We start from the raw sequence: 22,725 nt of genomic DNA on the forward strand, positions 1-22,725 counted from the left end.
TGCTTGTATGCATTATGATCTTGTTTTGACTGCTTTGTGCCTGGCAACGCTTATTTAATGTTTCTCAAAGAGTTCAGAATTTTAAATAAAAACATTTAAAAGGTTGCAATGACACTAAATCATTATTTGACAGGAAATTGAGGCTTGAGTGTTCTTTTGGAATTTTCCCAATATATGGAAAATGCCCCTTTTATAAATGGGAAACTATCATTTGCACTGTCTTAATAATTAATTTGGGCATCCAGTAGTTTACTTACTTTCTGCACTTTTGAGAAAGTCTGTCTGAGTACTGGTGTAAATGCTACACAGAAGATCAATCTCCTTTATTGTTCTCGAAATATTAAAACAACTGCAGATGCTGAAAATCGGAAACAAAAACCGAACTCTGTAGAAACATTCAGCAGGCCAGGCAGCATCTATGGAGGGAGAAACCTAATCAAAGTTTTGGGTCAGTGATCCCACATAGAATGGGAAAGTGAGATGACAGTTTTAAGCTGCTGGCAATTCTGTATTTAAGGTTTGAGTTGTTTTAAGATTGGGAATATGTGAAGTGATTGTGAGTGAAGTATGGAAGGAATTTGGGGAAACGCACAACTGTTCATCCACTTTGGCTTAGTCTGTTCCTGCTAAACTGACTGATTTGATTTGCATTAGGAGAGCATTGTGAGACATCTTGGGAGTCTTTGAAGTCGACCTTTTGCATTTTTAATTCCATTGCTGCCTGTCCCTGAAAGTTCAGCTGCATTTATTTTCAAATTATATATTTCATGTTGGAACTTTGTGCTTCTGGACACTTTTGTTATATTTAAAGACATTGACTAAGTAAGCAAGAAATAAATGCAGTTCACAAAAATCTTTATAAACTATTTTGAAAAACACTTTTTCTTTTGTCCTCGTCTATCTGCCTCACTGTGTTTGTTTTACACAATATCTCAAATGCACACATGTACCTTTTGTTTTCCGAGAGATAGATCCATGATTTAGGACATTAATTCAATACCTCCAACAAAGGCCACTCGTCAGAGTCAAGAACTATAGACCTGATTGTCAAGTTCGGGCTGATGTTGACTGGACATCTTAAATCTTCTTGCACTGTGGTGTTAATTATCAGAGCATATTAACCTGCTGCCAGTAGATTTACCTATCTCTCATACAATTGACCTCGCTGGTTTCCATCCCAATGTTGTCAGGTTTGTTTAATCTTAAAAAAAAAAGTTTTTAATACGAAGATCATGGAGGTATACTTTACCAATGTGACACGAGCATCATTATTATGTTCTGAGTCCTTCACAAAATTGTGGCACAAAATAGACACAGGAACTGCAGATGTGGGAACCGCGAGTGGAACTCAGTGGGTCGGGCAACATTTGTGAAGGGGAATGGACAGGCGTCTGGAAGGGTCCAAACCTGAAACATCGCCTGTCCATTTCCCATCATAGATGTTGCCTGACCAGCTGAGCTCCTCCAGCACTTTGTTTTGCTGTTGTACAGAATACTTGTCTTTGAATACATCATCTTTCCTATTGATAAATATAAAATAAAATGGGACTTTTTAAATGGAAGTGTGAGCATGCTGAAAACGTTTAAGAAGTTTGGCGCATGTGTAAGATGGCTAGTAATCAGGAGTAATGAGCGGACTTCTCCCTGTGAAGGTTCAATCCATGGTTTTTGTGCACAACATGACTGTCAAGCAGTACAAGAAATGGATATGCAGAAATGCAAATACTTTTTTTTTTGCAAAATACCATTACCAAAACATACATTGAATTGTATTTTTATACGTTTCTTTTTGATGTTTGGCTTGTTGGAATGGAGGTAATTAGTAAATCCAAATAAATCTGTAGACTCTGAAGTGATCTAAGGTGTCCTCATTTTAAAGTATTTGATTATGTTGCATGGTTCGCATCAAGCACTGCATGAGGTGATGGTCATGTTTTGAAGTTCCTCCTACAAATGGTTTAGATGGACATCCTAAGGCATGAATTTGTGTCTTAAAATTCATACATGGCTATATTTATAAAGAGGATCCGTAGTTTTGTATGCTTTCAAATGTGAAATAATTAAAACGTAGTTGAAAGTTTAATTGAGATTTTTTTTAAATCCCTTATCACAATCATTTTACAACTTTTTAATTTACTATTTACTGGCAACATTTTTTCCCCCCTGAGGCTTACACTATCATGTGGAAAAACAAACGAGTGCAGGTAAGGATATTAGACTGATGCAAGCTTTGTCAGTGGAAGGAAGGTCCCAAAATCAGAATACTGTTCACACAAGTATAGGATTTAGGATCCTGGATATCTGTAATTTCATCAAATAACATTTACAACCTTGTAATGAAATAATTTTAAAAAGTTTTATTTAGAATTTTGAAAAAGTAAATCAAATATATAGGTGAAAATGTCCTGTTGCTTTCTCCCATACATTCAAAAATCCATTATTGGGGAGAGGTAGAATACATATTTTCCATCAAATTGACGAGCTCTTGTGCCATTTCCCTATTAAGAAAAGTATTGGATTGGAGTCACCTAATATGCACATAGTTGGTCCTTAAGCAGCAGATGCTGGTCACTTGAAACGATTGTTGATTGCACTGTGAACTGATTGTATGATACCTCCCTTTCTATACACTAGTAGATTTAGACAACTTGAAATCTGATGTTTCTTGCTATAATTTCTGACAAGCAACAGTATGTAGATGGAGTTTGGTTTGTTCACAGCTACTATACCATACTGTGCCAACAAATCAGACCTTCAGTATAGTATGAACTATTCAAAATATAAATTTGGTTCTTCCATTGTGCATTTGTTGAACATATCATAAGCATTATGATCCTTTGCTGTCGTACTTTAACTGGTCTTCCATTTTCTATATCAAATTTGATTTTATGCATCAGTTTACGTGTTTGTGTACATCAATATTACTGAAATCCTCATTTCTATCTTGAATGCCTTTTATTTCCATAATATTACCGAACAGCTCATTTAAAGAACATGGGGTATTCCTGATAATTTCACCTTTGCTGTATTTGGTGGCATCCGCACATAGCACCATTATTGATGGATCTTTCAGAAATATTTTCCTATCATTCCTCCGTCTGCATTGTGATTTACTGCTGCAACGACGTGCAGCAAAGAAAAATATTTGTAACTTGGGTGGTTAATTTTTGCTAATTTTCATCCTTGGACCAGGACCTGACCTGTGTAGCTTGGTAAAGATTTTGCGAGGGAAGTGGTGGGGGTGATCAGTTAAATGACTGTTTACTTTTAGTTTTGCTTTGGATCAAAATGAATTGGTGCAATAGCCTATGTTGTGTTATTTCTGTCTGTAGTGCCCTGCTTTTCTCCCCCCATGTATGCTTAGCATTTATCCAGAACTAATTAACCTAGCCAAGATTCCATTGTTGGGTTTGGAATGCTCTTAATGATGATGTGAATAAGCCCGACTGGATAAATAATATTTCACCTTCAGATTGCAAACAAGAATGTCCGGGTATACATTTAATGTGTTAAAAATATTAACGAGTGAAAATCTGTTGCAGGAATTTCCTTCATAATTAGCAGCAGACAGAGAACTTAGTTTTCAGAACCACATCAATGCATTTAAAAATGAACAATACATTTTGATCACTTCCATGTCAGTGTTGTACCTCATTGTTATTAATTGTTGTTTAGGCATGGGGTAAATTTCATTCCTTAATATTAGTTTAGTATGAATAAATAAGTGGCCATTTTGTTTTTCATTTTATGGGGTGAGCATCACTCACTTGAAGTGATAAACTGAACAGGGAAGTTTGCAAACAGAAATATAATTCTCTGGATTTAAATCTGAGTATTTTAAAGCAGACGTTGCATTAGAATATGTTCGCATTCAACTTGCAGCTTAAAATGAGGGCTGGAGGAATGAGTGACTCATCCAAGTGGAAAAAGCAGAAGAAATCACCACGACCTTCTCGTCACGCCAACAAACTTGCACTTGCGTCCGATCAGCAGTCAGTTCCTGGCCAGGTCTTGCATGGTTCAATCGGTTCTGTACCTCAGCTCTTGAACAATCATCCAGGTAGGTCTTGTTTGGCTCATCGTTCCTGAGAAAGAAAATCTTGCAAACAATTTTTCTGGTGAAAGGTTCAGAGAATTTAAGTTTAAAAATATTAGCCTTTGTAAAAAAAGATCATTTTTCTTCAGCACCACTTTTCTGCAAGAATATTAGCTTAGAGATATAGCATAAAGTGAGTTTGAAACGACACTAAATTTGTACACGGGTGAAAATGCAGGCAGAAATTCATTTTTAAATGTTTGATTAATTTTCACATAAGATCAACCTATAATGGGTTGTACGTTTGTTAAAGAGGCTGGATCTTGTTTTGGATTTCTCTGCTAATGCAGCAATAACAATACTCAAATAACCCGGAAAATAGCGATAAGAAATTGAAAACCTGTATCGAATGGTACCCTGAGATATATGAATGAAAAGTAGCCCATATCCATAATTTAAACATTTAAGAAAATATTGCATATAGGGAGTTGAAAGAACAAATGGATAATAAAGACTAATCTTGTCATCTCGATGATTGATATATTTATTGGTCTAAAGGTGAAACATCCTTCCTGGAACATTCGGTGATACCTGTGAGCAGTGCAGGTTCTGAAAATGCATCAATTATCTTAAGCCCTGCCACAGACAGTGGCGTGGAATTTTCTTCAAAGACAGCATCAAAAGAAGACCTCACTGATCTTGATCAAGTCACTCCAGCAAGCACCCCTACCGGTGAACCAGCAGAAGAGAAAAGTATAGAGTCGCTTGCTCAGCACGAGTCTCAGGTAAATGCCATTGCATTAAAAAAATTTGAGCAATTTTTATTATTTTCAATTATTATTCTGATTCCTTCTGGTGTGTACTTCAATGTTTTAATCTGGTTTGTAGCAGTTTATTATGATGCAAACATTGGAATTTTCTTAGAGTGTAAATGCAAAATGCATATCAGTTCAGCCATTATATTTTCATGTCATAACATTCCATACATTACCCACTTCTTTGAACAAGGAATCTTTGCACTATCCTTCGAAACCTCAGCTCCTTAATCCAGAACTTGTTAAATCACTTCTGTCAGGTTACATTGAAGGAGAAGAAAGCTATTAATCCTGTGTGATTGTGACAGATAACTTTTCCCATCATCTAATTTGGTACAGTCATTAACCACTGTAAATTGCCTGAGTGTGCAAGTTAGTGGTACGATCTTGGAGTTGTTATTGTGCATGAGAGAATAAAAACATGGATGTTTCATGGTCCGCGTGGCCTAAGATCATGTTTCTATGACTCTATATGTAGGAAGTTTGAACATTGTTCTAAATTATTACTACAGTGTATCTTTGGGTTTAAGTAAGCTAATTGAATTGAAGCTTGCTAATTTTGTTTTGAAGGGCAGAAGATTGGATGAATTTTTGCCGAAGGAAGAGAAGGCTCAATTCACATCGGTGGAATCTATTCCAGAAGTGTTAGAAGATCGGGACTCCCTCACAGAAATATCTGACACTGCTTCAATCCATGAAGTACATGATATGGACTATGTTAACCCTCGTGGGGTTAGGTTTACTCAGTCAACGCAGAAGGAAGGTTGGTGTTAGTGCTTGTATATCTTGGAATGAAACAAGATTAATCAAAGAGCAATGGAAGGGTTCCTTTTCATTTTAATCATGAAACAAATGTAACTTGTTTTTTACCGTAATGTCTGAACTGGAAACGTAAATAATTCAGTCCAGTTGGTGTGTTCTGAATGAGGCCACATGCAAACTGGAGGAACAATATCTCATATTCCACTTGTGTAGCTTACAACCAAGCATATGAATATTGCATTCTCCACTTTTAGGTAAACCCTCACAACAACCCTTTCCCCATTTCCCTTGCCCCTCCCCTCCCCCCCCCCCCCCCCCCCCCCCCCCCCCCCCCATCTTTCCCTCCGCTTTGTCCCACCTAGACTCCCACCTATTTCCCTCTTCCATCCACCACCCCTCTCCTGCTACCTACCTCCCTCTGGATTTACATTTACATTCCACAACTCAACAAACCTGCCTCCCACCTTCATTTATTACCTAAAGCCAAACACATTGTACGGAAGTAACTCAGCAGGTCAGGCAGTATTTGTGGAGGGAATGGGTCGGTAATGTTTCGGGTCAGGATCCGTCTTCAGACTTTGAGTCTCTGAGATAAACTAAACCCTGGAAATATGGATTGACCATCATAATGTCAATGATAGAAAGATGTTAAATTCTGCACAGTATGAAAAGATGGGAGGGTAAATAGAGATCGACAACATTGTTAAAAAGAGCTAGACTGGAAACCAAAATGCTTAGACATATTTAACCAACATTACAGAATTCATTAAAGTGATGTAAAATAAGGTAATGCCATTAATAGTAAAAACTTCAACATCTATACCATAGCAGTCTATATTACAAGAGGCTTCGATGTCTTTGAAAGGAAACTAAATAGGTATGTGCGAGTTGGGGGCAGAAAGATGCGCTGAATGGTTGAGATGAGGTAGATGGAAAGGCTGAGGTTTCATATGGGGTATTATGTGTAACTTGGTCTAATGTGCAAGTCTCCCTCTCAGGTGCCGCTTTGGTTCCATACGGTTTGCCATGTATCCGAGAGCTCTTCCGTTTCCTAATATCCCTCACCAATCCACATGATCGCCACAACTCTGACGTGATGATTCATATGGGTTTGCAGTTGCTTACCATAGCATTGGAATCAGCAGCAATTGCTAATTACACATCACTGCTGGGTCTTATTAAAGATGAGCTCTGCCGGCACCTGTTCCAGGTAGGGATTTTTAATTTCATGAACATTTTATGACCGTGCACACTTAGTGGCTTTGCAATAAGTGTTTCATGTCATTTACTTTTCAGCTGTTAATTGTTGAACGTCTTAATTTATACGCCACTTCTCTCCGGCTATGTTTCCTTTTATTTGAGGGCATGAGGCAACATCTTAAGTTCCAACTTGAGGTAAGTGAAATTTAATGTATTTCAACCTATAATCCCTGGTAGTTGAACCTGCTTCATGACACTGTTCATGGCAACCAACAATATTGGGCATTTTAATACTTCTTTTAATCTTGATGCAGAGATCTTTTCGTTTTTCAGTTCTGGGTGTCAAATTTCTGGGCATTACTTTTTAAATATTCATTTTAAACACCGCGGCGAACAAATTGGCTTATCTTCATAAAATAATATGTTGTATGATGATAGACACAAAATGCTGGAGTAACTCAGCAGGACAAGCAGCATCTTTGGAGAGAAGGAATGGGTGACGTTTTGGGTCGAGACCCTTGTTTAGACTGAAAGTCAGTATGATGAAATGTGTCATTCATATTCAGCTGGCTAAACAGAAGAGATTTGAATTCTGAATACACGGATCATAAAATTTATCTCCACAAGTATTAATATAATGTTGAATGTTTGAGTGGCTATAAAATAATTTTCCAACCAATTTTTCTGTCTTGATCTCCAAAAATATCCTCAGTGTTGACATTTATGTTGCTTTTTTAAGGTACAAAATACTTAATTACTTTCCAGTTGCATTGGGGTTAAGAATATAATTGTGGGCATCCAAACAATTCTGAGCCTTATTGGTACCAACAAAGAACCTAAATGAGGGCTTGTCCTGTATTTTATTTAGAATTGCACTCTATCTTTCAGCTATGCCATTGTGTGGCATAGAGGGGTATTTGGTAGAGCTGCTTCTTTGCAGTGTTAGAAGCCCGGGATCTATCCTGAGCTCGGATACTGTTTGTGTGGAATTTGCAGGTTCTCCCTGTGACTGCATGGGTTTCCTCCGAATCTCAGGTTTCCTTCCACATCCCAAAACGGTGAAAGTTTGTAGGTTAATTGGCATGTGGAAATTGCTCCTAATCTGTAGGGAATGTATGAAAAAGTGGGACAACATATAATTAGTGTGATGGGTGATCGATGGACAGCATGGACTTGGCCTGTTTCCATACTGCATCTTTAAACTAAACTGGCAGATTTTCATTTGATGTGACAAATGGCAATTTGTTTGAATTGCTTTGCTTTTGACTGATGTCTTTTTCTTGTAGGTTGGTTTGGTATTAGAAATCATATTTGGGTAGCTGTTCCAGCAAGCTAAAAAAATGTTCTAGTTTACATATAGATAACTGTAATGTGACATTTTTACTCTTGAAGTTTATAGGAGTGATATCTTTTCCCCTAGATGTATTTAAAGAAACTAATGGATTTGGTCACTTCGGAGAATCCCAAGATGCCCTATGAAATGAAAGAGATGGCTTTGGAGGCATTAGTTCAACTCTGGCGAATCCCAAGCTTTGCCACAGAACTGTACATCAACTTTGATTGTGATTTCTACTGTTGTAATCTTTTTGAAGATCTTACCAAACTTCTTTCCAAGGTACATTTTGGTACATTCACTCTGTTGAATTATTGATCATGCTCATCTCTCATCGTATTGTAGTAGTATTTTTCAATTTAATTGATCGAGGAAAGAGATTGATTAAGAAATTCATAATCAGTACTATGATAATTGTCTGGATGAGAGAAGTGAGGAAATGTAAACAAATGCTTTTGAAAATGTGCATCAGGAAAGCATTAGTGTGTGCTAGTCACAAGAAAAGGCCGACATAATAATGAGTTTGTTAAACTACGAAAGAAAACATTAATTATGCAATTCAATTATAGAATTATAGGAAGTATATAAGAATTGGTGCAATTGTTTTTTCTGCAGTGCTCAGTGTCATGACTACTTTGTGGGAGCCAGCTTCAGCCCCAACTTCAGAATATGTTTGTTATTTAACTTTGGTGCATTTTACAATTGTAAACTTTTATGGGTTATCGTACAAACGAGCTTATGGAAGCATTTATGGAAATGTGATTTATTTGGCAGATTTGTATTCACAGCTACACTGAACTACTTTTTCCTATCTTTGTAGAATGCTTTTCCTGTGTCTGGACAACTGTACACCACTCACTTGTTGTCACTCGAGGCCCTGTTAACAGTTATTGACAGCACGGAGGCTCACTGCCAAGCCCGAGTTCTCAATAATGCTCTGCAACAGGACAAGGATGGAAGTACGCTGACAATGGAAACTAATCACAGCAAAGAGAACTCTAATGGTGAGTACTACGTCCTTTGTAGATTGTCTACAGGTGGTTGAGGGCCACCTAAATGTTGTATTTTTGACAAGCTTCATGGAAACTCTGTTGTGAAATAATAATGTTCACACATCTAACCATCAATATTATGTGGAACTAATTACAACATAAGGAAATTATTGAAGATAAATTTCTGTCAAACTATAATTTCAATGTTTGTCCCTTACTTTGCAACTGAAGCTTTCTCCCTGCGTGTGCTGTCAGATATGAATGTTGCAGTTTCACTGCTTAAGTTTTCTTACAAATCCTTTCTTAAAACCATGCAATTATTGTGGCGATCTGGGGGTTACCTGTCATGATTAGTCAGAATAAATACTTTCAAAAAATAATTGGGGCTACGATGCCCACCATAATGTTTGGGACAAAGACCCATCATTTATTTATTTGCCTCTGTACTCCACTATTTGAGATTTGTAATAGAAAAAATCACATGTGGTTAAAGTGCACATTGTCAGATTTTATTAAAGTTATTTTTATACATGTTGGTTTCACCATGTAGAAATTACAACTGTGTTTATACATAGTTGCTCCCACCCCCATTTCAGGGCACCATAGTGTTTGGGACACATGGCTTCACAGGCATTTGTAATTGCTCAGGTATGTTTAAATGCCTCCTTAATACAGGTATAAGAGAGCTCTCAGCACCTAGTCTTTCCTCCAGTCTTTTCATCACCTTTGAAATTTTTTGTGTGCTGTTTATCAACACGATGACCAAAGTTGTGCCAATGAAAGTCAAATAAGCCATTATGAGAATGAGAAACAAGAATACAACTGTTAGAGACATCAGCCAAAATCAACTGTTTGGGGCATCATTAAAGAAGAAAGAGAGCACTGGTGAGCTTACTAATTGCAAAGGGACTGGCAGGCCAAGGAAGACCTCCACAGCTGATGACAGAAAAAATATCTCTATAATAAAGAAAAATCCCCAAACACCTATCCGACAGATCAAAAACACTCTCCAGGAGTCAGGTGTGGATTTGGCAATGACCACTGTCTGTGGAAGACTTCATGAACAGAAATACAGAGACTACACTGCAAGATGCAAACCACTGGTTAGCTGCAAAATAGCATGACCAGGTTACAGTTTGCCAAGAAGTACTTAAAAGAGCAACCACAGTTCTGGAAAAAGATCTTGTGGCAGATGAGGTGAAGATTAACTTATATCAGAGTGATGGCAAGAGCAAAGTATGGAGGAGAGAAGGAGCTGCCCAAGATCCAAAGCATGCCACATCATCTGTGAAACACGATGGTGGGGGTGTTATGACCTGGCCATGTATGGCTGCTGAAGGTATTGGCTCACATCTTCATTGATGATACAACTGCTGATGGCAGTAGCATAATGAATTCTGAAGTGTACAGACACATCCTACCTGCTCAGGTTCCAACAAATGCCTCAAAACTCATTGGCCGGTGGTTCATTCTACAGCAAGACAATGATCCCAAACATACTGCTAAAGCAACAAAGGAGTTTTTCAAAGCCTAAAAATGGTAAATTCTTAAGTGGCCAAGTCAATCACCCGAACTGAACTCAATTGAATGCCTTTTCTGGCATGCCTTTTATATGCTGAAGAGAAAACTGAAGGGGACTAGCTCCCAAAACAAGCATAAGCTAAAGATGGCTGTAATACAGGCCTGGCAGAGCAGGGCACTGTATTTCTGAGGGAATGGAGCCAGGGGTTGGGACACTTTTGTTGGTTTAGAGCTGCCACAGCCACAATGGTATCATATTAATTTATTATTGTCACACATACCATGATAGCGTGAAAAAAGGTGCGAGCCATCCAGTCAAATCATAATATAAATGAGTAGGAACAAGCCGTACACAAGTTCAAGTAGTGCAAAGTGTAACCGATTAGAATCCAGCATATAGTGTTACGCCGTGATAGCATTATAGTTTCAGAAAAAGTGCAGATAAAATAAGTGTAAGATTGTAATAGGTTGGGAGATGGGACTATCCCCTTGCTTATGGGAGGATCGTTCAGAAGTCTGGTAATGGCAGGGATGAATCTGACGGTATTCATAAGCCTCTATTTTCTGCCCGTTGGGAGAGGGGAGAAGGTGGAATGACGGGGTGAAAATGGTCCTTGATTATGTTGATGCTTTTCCCGTGACATTGTGATGTATTGATGGAACTGGTGAGGCGTGTAGATGGGGGGGGGGGTTAATCTGCTGGATGATCTCATGTTTTGCAAAATTATTTTCAATAAAGAAATAATCGTCTTTTCTACTCGTACATCAGCTGCTCTGTCAAAAATACAAACGGTTAAAAGTGACAGCTGTTTTTGTTATTGAATTTCGTTGTCCTTGTTGTAAAGATTGTGTTACTTGACCATGTTTTCAATTGACTCAAGTTTGATCATAAATTACTTGAGAAGGGCTCAAGTTCCTCGAAGGGACTCAAGAGAATTGGCTCCATGAGAGAAAATAATAAGCCGATGCCGCATTCTGCTTAAATAACGATACGTAAATAGTTTATTGGGGAGAGGGATAGTATCCTATATCAGCATTCTCATTTCAGTGATGGAAAGAAATGGCCATATTATTTTATGGTTGACTATTTAAAGAAGTCAACAAGTATTCTACACGGGCAGTGCTACACATTAGAATGGCAGATAGTCTGCTTAACCGATCAGCGTCCACGGGAACTTGATTCTGGTTGCTGGGTTTGTGTTTGGGTATATGTCCTAATTAAAACATTTGAGGTTTGGGTCGAGTCTGGCTATGCCACAAAGTCCGAGAGAGGCTGACATTCGTTGTGTGTAAGAAGGAATTGGAGGGAGAGGGCAGGCAATCTGAAAATGATGGGTTAGATTGGGGAAAATATCTTGAGTACTTGACTTGGTTTTGGATCAGATTAGGTAATGCTAGACTTAATTTTTATGTTAGACCACCCAACTAGAATGGCATCCTTTACGATCATGTGAGCAGCAAATGAAAGAATGACTCTCATTTGCATGTCTTGAAAGCAGGGCCGGCCTTAGGAGTTGCGGGGCCCAATTGGGAACAATTTCCATAGAAATATATAATTATAAATGAGTTATATTCAAGCACGTACTGTGAGTAATTACTCAGGGTCGGCTTTTAAAAAATCTTAACGTATGCGCAGATTGTTCTCTCCACAAAAATAAAAAATAAAAATAAAGAAAGTAACAATTCAATTTGCCCAAGGCTTCCAAATCTCCTTCTTTCTGAATAACTGAATGGGTGGGGGTTGGAGGGTGACAGCAGGTGGAGAGATGGTGGAAATATCGGGAGCACGCAGGGACAAGTTGAATCGGTTGTGATCTTATTGAATGACTATACTAGTTCAAAGGACCAATTGGAGGGAGAGTTCCTTTCGCAGCGTGTGGGGAGTCTGGCCAGGGGTAAAGTTGCGGGGAGGGCAGGAGCATTGAGAAGGAGGGGGTCGAGGATCATGCTGGTAACCCACTCATTCATCGCTGCCATGGCGCTCCGGACGTGGAGCCACCGCATTGTGGCCGAGGAGGGAAGCAACACGTGTGGCTATGAGCGGCCACCGGGACCGCAGCGCCTTCTGCCGGCCCACACGCCTCTGGCAGTGCTCTCCGTCTGAACAGTGAGGGGACCAGCTCAAGAGCAAAGATCATAGAGTAGAGTGGGTCAGCGGGTGATGGATAACAGGACAGCGGGCGGTGGAGCTTACTCCTGTGTCAGCGCGAACAAGGGACCAATTGAGGTTACTCGCACTGACATATGGAGTACGCTCCACCGCCCACTGTCCTGTTATTCATCGCCCGCTAACCCGCTCTTGAGCTGGATGCTGGCATGATCCCCGACCCCTTCCTTCTCAACGTTCCTGCCCTCCCTGCAACTTTACCCCTGGCCAGACTCCCCACACGCTGTGAAAGGAACTCTCCCCCCCCCCCCCCCCCCACCTCCGTAATATTTCCGTACGGAATATTAGCGTGGGGCCCCAATTGGGAGCAATCGGTCCAATCGGCTTAAGGCCGGCCCTGCGTGAAAGTGAGGTAAAAAAGCCACAGCCAACTTAATGTCAGACACAATTAGTAACACGTGCAATCTAAATAATATTGTAATTCTTTGAAAGGTGTTGATTGTTTTTCATGCTCTAGTTAGGACGATCACCTATTACTCTACTTAATTATCCCTGCTGGGAATACGTAATTTACTGTCGTATTGTTGTAAACCCTTGGCATTATCTATTATTTTGCACCTTGGACAGTTGAAGTAGTGTTCTTAAGATAGCCTTTGGAATTTTTATTGGTGGTAAATGCCAATGTGTTAGTGAACACCTGCATGCCATCAAGTTATGTGTTTAAGGATTTCAGGGCAAGCCTTTAAGTAAATAATAATGCAATTGCTGAACAAAAAAAATTGCCGTAAATAAATGCACGGCTGTGAAATGCATCTCGCTATCCTTTGCTGGAAACAAAGTACAGCTGAATCAGTTTGGTTAGTATAAAAATTAACAGGTTACATTTCGAGGATTTGAATGTTTGAGGATCAATGAAGATGCGTGACAAATCACTATAAATTCGCAACATGTAAAATAGCTAATGATGCTGAACAGTTGCAGCTTTTGACAATTCATTGCTTCTGAAGGATTTCTAAGTTTATTTAGTAGACATTTCATCCAGAAAAATTCCCACTTGAGGTGAGGGTATAATTTCATTACGTGCCATAGTTTCAAAACTTGCCGGGCAAGGAGAGGGACAACAGTTTGCGCGACGATTTGGTTCATGTCAGCAGCTGCAAAAGGCCTTTATGGCCATCTGCAGCTGGGACTTTGAAATGGTGCTAAAACCTGGCGACTCCTGCATATAGACTCGGTGAACTGTTTCTAGGCTTTCTACACTTAATTGGGGCTGTACTTATGCATGGCAATAATCTTACTGATCTGTATGCAAAAAACAAAGAATTTCACTATACCTCGGGACACGTGATAATAAAGAACCAGTAACTTTGCTGGCCGAGATCTATTGGTAATTGCTTGGCTGCGATTTGAGGCTACGTTACTCTGGTACAGTGGCAGCTCGCTGGAGATCTGCTCTCACATCTTCCAACTTGTTGGATCACGTTAACAATATTTCTGAAAACAATATAAAATCTCTCACCTGTAAGAGCGAGCATATTTGTGTAGGTGGAGATGTAACCAGTTTGAGGTATTGTGTGGTTTCAAATATTTGGGTTTGCAATTATTCTGGTGATATCCACAGGTGGGGCGTATCTGGTCCAGCCCATGTGTTGCGATGTGATCACATGAGATTCTCCTCAATGTCTTTCCACTCGGCTCAAGACTCTTCTCAGTCAAATTAGTTTTCCTTGGTGGAACTGACAATGCATATCAATGCAGTCCAGTACAGTGAAAACAATGCCTCAATGAAAACCGGCCCAATTAATTGAAAACAAAAATATATTTTCTACACATTGATTTTGCATCATGTGGTTTCTGTGAAATTTTGATATGCTTTGTTCTTTGTCGCTGTAAGAAAGCACCCATGCCCTTGAGTTAGATGTTTAATGATTTGGTTGCACTCCAGAGATCTGAACACAGGATTTAGACTGACAATACAATGTACTAAAAGAATGGTGTCCTTCCAAAGGAGGTGGTAAACTAAGGGCAGTGGAGAGGACAGAGGAATATCTGTTATTTGGTGTGGACTGAAGCTGTTGTAACAACTATTGTATAAATTAGCAGGTAAAAATTGAAGGGGAAAAAAAGAAAAATAAATTGCAGTGTGGAGAGAAGGAATGAAATTTTAAATTCAAGATTGAGTTCTGAAGGAATGTGCATACAGAAGACAAAGTGCAGTACTTTAATGTGAAACAAGGAACTGCGGACGTTGATTTACAAAAAAGGTATAAAGTGCTGGAGTAACTCAGCACGTCAGGCAGCATCTCTGGAGAATGTGAATAGGTGATGTTTTGGGGCTGCGAAGGACCTTTTTTCAGATTGGTTATAATGGTGGGGGGGGGGGGGGGATTAGGCTAGTAAAAAAATCGCGTTTTAAAACCCGCCCCCTCCAAACAGCGCCAAAATCGCCGACATGGCTGAGGGCAGATTCCCAATGACGATTCAGGTAGGTTTTGTAACATACCTAAATGGTGTCCTTCCAAAGGAGGTGGTAGGATAAAGCCTGGCAAGTGATAGGTGGATACAGGTGAAAAAGGGGGGTTTTGATTGGCAGATGGTTGGACAAAAGCCAGAGATGAAAAGACAAAAGGTGTGAGGAATGGATAGAAGAGTTGCAAATTGTGAAGCCAGAGGTTGGAGTATAGGGGAGGGGAGAAATGCCGCTGAGTGAGAGGGGGGGGGGGGGGGGGGGGGGGGGGGGGGGTGAGTTTGCTAGTTACCTAAAATTAAATAATTCAGTGTTTATGCCATTAAGTTGTAAGCTACCCAAGTGGAATATATGGGGCCGTCCCTCCAGTTTCCATTTGCTTCACTCTGGCAATGGAGGAGGCCCAGGACAGAAAGGTCAGCACGGGAATGGGAAGAGGAGTTAAAATAGTTACCAAGTGGGCGATTCAGTAAGCAGTCGCCTGGTCCACCCTCTCCCTCACCAATGTAAAAGAGGCCACATGTGGAGATGAGGTTACAGGAGGTGCATGTGAACCTCGGTCTCATCTGGAAGGATTGCTTGGGGTGCCTGGATGGATGCGAGGGAGGAGGTATCCCCCTCTCTCTTCCCACCAGAATTAGGATAGGTTCTCCCTTGCCCTCAGCTTCCACCCATATGCCTCCAGGTTCAGTGGCTTATCGTTCAATATATATCGTTCATCCTCACAGGGCAACCCTGAATTTCCAGTCACCTGACACTTTATTTTGCAATCCCACTCCCACCACAATGTTTCTACTTTTGTCAACCAAGTCCACCAATGTACTCAGTAGAAGCTTCTAGAAGAGCACCTCATCTTTCACCTCGGCATGTTGCATCCTTGGCATTTGGCACTTTTGGGTAACCACCAATTGTTCTCCCTCTTGAAGTGGCTGGAGATTGTATTTTTTTCCCCCTCTTCTGTTTTTAATTGCTGTTTTTTTAATGTAATGGATGTAATTTGGATGTGCCCCATCTGTATGCAATATCCCTCTCAGCAAATTAAAATTTCTTGTTTTCTCAGCTATCTAATTCTGCAGACATGAAACATATGCCTGACATGAAACATTGATTCTGGTTCTTTTCTCACAATGGTCTTTGGCCTGCTAAGAGCTTCTACCATTTTCTGCTTTTGTTTCAGACTGCCACCATCTGTAGTTTTTGACTCCAATTATCACATCAGTCTTTGCGGGACCTTACACTGCCCATTTATTACAGAATAAATTTTTGATATAGCGCAACAGTGAAAATCGTCCATATGTATTTGGGGGTGAAGCTCTTTTTGAACACCGAGGTTGTGAGTAAAATGACATCGTAAAAGTTTGCTGTCTTGTGTTTCTCTGCAGGCAGTGAAAGGGCAGGGGTTAATGCTGCATCAGCTCCTTCAGATGTGGAACCATCACTACCTCATCCTCCTACCAGTGGTCACCTTATGGCTCAGAAAATGAAACTAGGTCGGCAACTTGAGGAAAATGAAACAGGTAAAGGTGTAGTAGGTGGAAACCTTCCTTGGTTGTATAAAAGTTTTTCTTTGATACAGATAAATGTAATTTTCATCTTGAGAACTCCAATGTGCCAATAAACCTGCAGGTTGGAAATCTGAGATACTTTGCTTGCCTGTTTGGTTCATCTTGCAACAACAAAAAGAGTTGTATTCTACGAAAGAACATGGTCCCTTTGAAACTGTCCTTTGAAACCCATGCACAAATGTATTCATCAGTTTCCTATCATTTCTGGCAGTAGATTTTTAGTATAGTTCTTTTTAGTATATGAAGTAACAAAGAGAAGTTTCTTGGTGAAGCTAATATAATATAGCTGGAATAAATGAGAGGTTAGATCTTAATTTAATCTTAGTGTGATCCTTTTGGAAAAGTAATTGAATAGTTTAAGGATTAGATGACTCTTGTATTTCCATAATCTCTTGGAGTAAAATAAAAAAATTGGCACATTCTAAATAATCCTGTTGAGCTGTGGATATGGTAGGCTCTGAGGTTAATTTGTAGTCTTTGCTGAATTTATCAGTGTCTTTGGTAAGGATATAATGAAGCTGCTACATTTAATTGTAATTCCATAATTTAGAGGAATGAATAAATAAGCGTATTTTACTCCAAAACCTGAAAATGTGAGTTTATAAACTGGATGACACATGCGTGGTATCTTCTTACCATAGTCGTAAAAGTTTGTGTAAACAGTAATCTGTTTCCAGAAATGAAATAAATTGAAAGAATAATTTGGGTTCAGCAAATTGGAAAGGTATGGATGAAGTTAAAGGGAGCACAGGAGAGGTTACTAAAGTCTCCAGAAGAAGTAATAAGACAAAGTTTAAGAAGCGATAAGAGTCTCTCAGGCAAAATGGGGAGCAATTTGAGAAGAGAGGTGGTGAATACTGAACTAAAGGTGTTATATTTGCTTGCACGTAGTATACGGAACCAAGTGGAGGAGCCTATCGCACAGTTAGAAATTGGCAGGTGTAATGTTGTGGGCTCACTAAGATGTGGCTAAATGTGGATCACAACTGAGAGCTGAACATCGAAGGATACATATCCTATCGTAAAAAAAGACAGGCAGATGGGTGCGGTGACTGCTGATAAGGAATTAAATTCAATCCTCAGCAAGGATGATGTAGGATCAGTAGATGAAGAATCCTTGTGGGTAGAGTTAAGAATCTGCAAATGTAAAAATATCCCGATGGAAGTTATATACCGGTCTCCGAACAGTAGCTAGGATGTAGGGTACAAATCACACCAGGATATGCAATCGGCATGTAAGAAAGGCAATGTTATCGTGGTTATGTGGGATTTCAATGTGCAGGTAGATTGGGAAAATCAGGTTGGTTCTGGATCCGAAGACAAGGAATTTGTAGAGTGGCTTCTTGGAGCAGCTTGTCGTTGAGCCTACTCGGGGAAAATACAATTCAGAATTTGGTGTTGTACCATGAACTGGATTTGTTTAAGGTAAAGGAACCCCCGAGGAAGTAGTGTCCATAATATGATAAAATTGAAACTGCAGTTTGCGAGGGAGAAGATGAAATCAGTTGTGTCAGTATTACTGTTGAGTAAAGTTAACGACAGAGGTATAAGGGAGGAGCTGGTGAATATTGAATGGAAATTAAACCTAGTCGGAATGACAGTGGAGCAACCATGGTAGCTTGCCAGGTACTTGATTTGTAAAGGTATCAAAGGTTATGGGAAGACGACAGGAGAATCGGGTTAAGAGGGAAGGATAAGAGGCATGATTGAATGGCAGATCGATGGGCCGAATAGCCTAATTCTGCTCGTATGACATGGAAAAAGTTCAACTTTGTAATTAATTATATTTCATTTTTCTAGATGTCAATGTTGCTGGCATTTATCTAAAATTCCCCTTGAATAGCTGGCGAACCGCCATCTTGAACCATTTACATTCTGTGTGTATTTTTAATTGTCAATGCTTTTTTTATTAGAAATAAATAATTTTTAAGATTAGAATTCAGGCACAAAGCCTTTCTGCAGATTGTTTTAATGTTGTATGGCTTGAAAAGAGCTAGAAAGCCAGATGTTAAAATGTATTCTTTACCGTGTATATAGACAAGCTTTCAATGTTAATAAGTTCTGGTGCTTACTTATAGTAGAGAAGAAGACGCCAAAGAAGCCACCTCGATTCTCGTCTTTCCTACCAACTGCTCAAGAATTGTTGAAGATAAAATCCAAGAAGAAGGTAAAGGAGAGCATTTATTACTAACTTGCGAGTAAACATTTCAATTATTGGGTCAGAATAATATGCATATCCCATTACAATTTACACATAAGTTTCTGAAATTGCTTCTCTTCGTTGACAACTGCTCTGCTTAAAAGATTTGTCATGTGAACGCAGGATTAGTACTGACATCGGATTAATAGTTAAATAGACTTTGTATTCATTTGGATAAATTTGTGTGGTGCGGATGAATTGTGCCATCGTTGCCTTGCTCTTTGTCCTACAACTTCAAACTTTCTTCCAAATATGTCTACTATTTGGAGAGATTTTACTTTTTGCTCCATTCTGGAGCAATTTTACATTTTACTCCATGACTTCTTTCATACTTTTTTCCACAGTATCATAAGTAGATTATGTAACTGGGCCAACGCATTCAGTTTTCCTTTACATTTGCTTTCCTCAAATGAACCTGAAGGGCCTGTCCCACTTAGGCGATTTTTCAGCGGACTGCCAGCGACTGTCAAGTTCGCGGCACTCGCCTGAAAAACCGGGAACTGGAACGGCGACTGTCAGTGGAGAACACGCACGCCCGCACCCACCCGCAAAGGCGTGGGCTAGGGAAAGCGGGGGAGCGCTGTCTGAAATTCACACGGTGCAAAGCCAAGGTGATACAGACACACACCATGATGAACAAGAAGGTTAAGACGGCTAGCACAGTATACGGCAAGTCTTTTAAAAGAGGAGGGAGAAGGAGTGGAGACACTTTTAAGAAGCCAGACAACTTTTGATAAGCCAGAGATACACAGTTGTGAAGTTTGGCATTTAACACTACCGGTTGGTTATCCTTGGTTCTGAAAACATGTGCTTACGTTTTTTTTTCCCCAATGAGCCATCGAAAATGCCCGGTCAGCAAAGGCAAATAACAAAAACTGCCTACAACTACCTCAACTACCCACAACTACATGGCGACCCCACTACAACTGCACCTACGACTACAGGATTATCGATTTTCTCCATGGCTACCAATTTTTGGTCTTGGAAAGTGGGACAGGCCCTTGAGTTTGGAACACAGTGAAGGAAACTCTTCAGAGTTTACAGCCTGTGCTTCTGAGTGAAATGTATCCAATGGTAATAACATGGAACATTCATAAAGTGCCTGTTAACTTTCTTGGTGGTGGTAAAAACACAAATGAATAAATCAATTTTTATGGCTATCTCTCTCTCTCCATATTGTTGTGTAGTGCATTAGCCATACACCTGATCTCTGTAAACTCCGCATTCCTCTGATACTGGCTTCCTGCGCAATACTGCGCAATTCGCCTACCAATTGCAGTTTTGCCTTGAGGCACCTGGGTCGCTACTGTTCACCCCCATTTCTGCTCTTCCTTAATCTGAAAGAACAAGTGTGAGACCACTGTTAATGAGATTACTATGAATTGTCTTAAATATTTAATGTTAATAAAATGTGGGCTCTATATTGCAAAGCTTATGGTTACTTTCAATTTCTGTTTGCTAAAGAGATTCCTCAATAAAAAGTCAGAAGTTCATCTTGGCAGCTTTGTTAGCGTGTCCAAAATCAAACCAGATGTTTGGTTTAAACTTGTATAAATATAATCCTAAACAGTTAATTTTGGAAGATATAAGCACCTCTAAGCACTTCAAAAAATCGTATCATGTTTTTGTATCTTTTCTCTTCACAAGCTTCTTATCACTGGAACGGAACAATTTAACCAGAAACCAAAGAAAGGCATTCAGTTTCTTCAGGAAAAGGGCTTGCTTGCATCTCCCATGGATAATCGCGAGGTAGCTCAGTGGCTGCGGGAAAATCCTCGTCTGGACAAGAAAATGATTGGCGAGTTTATCAGTGATCGGAAAAGTATTGAACTTCTGGACAGTTTTGTTGGGTATTGAAATGCATTTTCAAAACATCTTTAGAAAAATAATTTCAGTACAATGAGTAACATATACTATGAAAAATATTAACTGGATATCCCTGGGGAAAGGGTCAAAAGTAAAAATAGTTTTTTTATTGACTGTTATTTAGCATTATGAGTGCAATGATTAGTACAGTGATCTGCTAGCTTATTTCCTTACAAATATAATTAATTACTGTATAACAAAACCAGTTTTGAATTTTTCAGTGCATGGTATTCAATTGTTGTTAATGTCATAACCCGGATGGAATCCATTTCTTTAATTTCAATGATAAATATATATTTTACATTGATTTGGGTCAAATGATTTAGCTGGTTTCCCAGTAATAATTGTGTTCATCTTTTCCCAGAAACATATGTTTTCCTTTGGTGCTTATTTAACAATCTGATCCAAGAGTTAAGGCGTTTGGAGAAATTGTCTTTGAAATTTTTGTGCAGCTGAACTGCTCTTTCTGATCCGTTGACATTAAATGTTGGCTTCGAGTAATCGCTTCAAATTTATTCCAAAATTACACAATATATATCATAATTCCACATTAATGTTTGTTAAAGACTGAGAACTAATTTATATGTGATTAGAAAAGGATTCTCATTTGGCCCTTAGTTTAAGTAGGAACTGCAGATGCTGGTTTAAACCGAAGATAGACACAAAAAGCTGGAGTAACTCACGGGACAGGCAGCATCTCTGGAGAGAAGGAATGGTGACGTTTCGGGTCAAGACCCTTCTTCAGACTGGTTAGGGATAATGGAACCGAGAGATATAGACGGTGATGTGGAGAGACAAAGGACAATGAATGACAGATGTGCAAAAAAAGTAACAATGATAAAGGAAATAGGCCATTCATTATAAGCTGTTTCATTGGGTGAAAATGAGAAGCTCGTGCGAATTGGGCGGGGGAGGGATAGAAAGAGAAGGAATGTCGGGGCTCCTTGAAGTGAGAGAAACCAGTGGTATGAATATTGATTTCTCTCACTTCCGGTAACCCCAGCTAACAATTACATGTTTCCTATGTCATCGTTACTTTTTTTGCATTTCCATTGAAGTAAGCCCACCACACAGCCAATTCTCTGTTTTGCATGTAATATTTGGCTGATCCTTCTCCAGTATCTGCATCAATAATTAAATGAGGAAGGTACAACTTTTCTGCCCTTTTAGATGTTTTGTTTAGTTTATAAGTAGATTTCAGTTATTCTCATTTTGTTTATATGAGAAAAGTCTGGGTTTTATAAGTGGTCTAAAATTACTAACGTTGGGATTATGTTGACTATTGCAGTGAAATTAACAGTCAGAGAAACTCTTTTTCAAATTGTAAAGAGGCTATGTTGATAATTTGTGCTCTTATTTTACAATTAGGACATTTACATTCCAAGGATTGAGAATTGATGAAGCACTGCGCTCATATCTAGAAGCTTTCAGACTTCCTGGTGAAGCCCCTGTAATTCACAGATTATTAGAAGTCTTCACAGATCATTGGCATGTATGTACTTCAAAAACAAAATTAAAATGTAATAAATCATGGATATGTAAAAATAATTCTGAGGAATAATACTGTACAGCTACTGTTCAGCAACAACTAACCGCACTTTGGAGACCATTTGTGTCCTATTTGTCTCTGCTGTTGGTGTACCTTGCAGAATGATTTCTGCTAAATTAATTATTAGTAGCAGCGATTGGAGATCCACGGTTATATGTTAAGAGTGGTAAAAGTTCCTGCTGTCCCTGTGTTACTAAGTGAGATGCTTTACTACAAGAGCCACTCATGAACGTGTTCTCTTGATTTAATTGCAGCTTTGGTGGAGAACAGAGGGGTATTTTATCTGTAGTTTTAGTTTATTATTGTCACGTG

The 22,725-nt window shown here is 39.2% G+C and overlaps 1 protein-coding gene across 4 annotated transcripts in view; it reads left to right on the plus strand.

The window, feature by feature from the left end:
• gbf1 (golgi brefeldin A resistant guanine nucleotide exchange factor 1) overlaps positions 1-22,725 on the plus strand; it is a 161,004-nt gene that overhangs the window by 104,322 nt on the left and 33,957 nt on the right. For all 4 annotated transcript variants that reach the window (XM_055661779.1, XM_055661778.1, XM_055661775.1 and 1 more), the window contains exons 9-19: positions 3,883-4,060; positions 4,595-4,821; positions 5,422-5,614; positions 6,612-6,823; positions 6,910-7,008; positions 8,234-8,428; positions 8,967-9,150; positions 16,616-16,750; positions 18,877-18,965; positions 20,646-20,848; positions 22,233-22,356. In XM_055661779.1, coding sequence (XP_055517754.1) covers positions 3,883-4,060; positions 4,595-4,821; positions 5,422-5,614; positions 6,612-6,823; positions 6,910-7,008; positions 8,234-8,428; positions 8,967-9,150; positions 16,616-16,750; positions 18,877-18,965; positions 20,646-20,848; positions 22,233-22,356 — 1,839 coding nt within the window. The remainder of the gene's footprint in view (positions 1-3,882; positions 4,061-4,594; positions 4,822-5,421; positions 5,615-6,611; positions 6,824-6,909; positions 7,009-8,233; positions 8,429-8,966; positions 9,151-16,615; positions 16,751-18,876; positions 18,966-20,645; positions 20,849-22,232; positions 22,357-22,725) is intronic.

Source organism: Leucoraja erinacea, chromosome 34 (assembly GCF_028641065.1).
Source record: "Leucoraja erinacea ecotype New England chromosome 34, Leri_hhj_1, whole genome shotgun sequence".
NCBI classification, from domain to species: Eukaryota; Metazoa; Chordata; class Chondrichthyes; order Rajiformes; family Rajidae; genus Leucoraja; species Leucoraja erinaceus.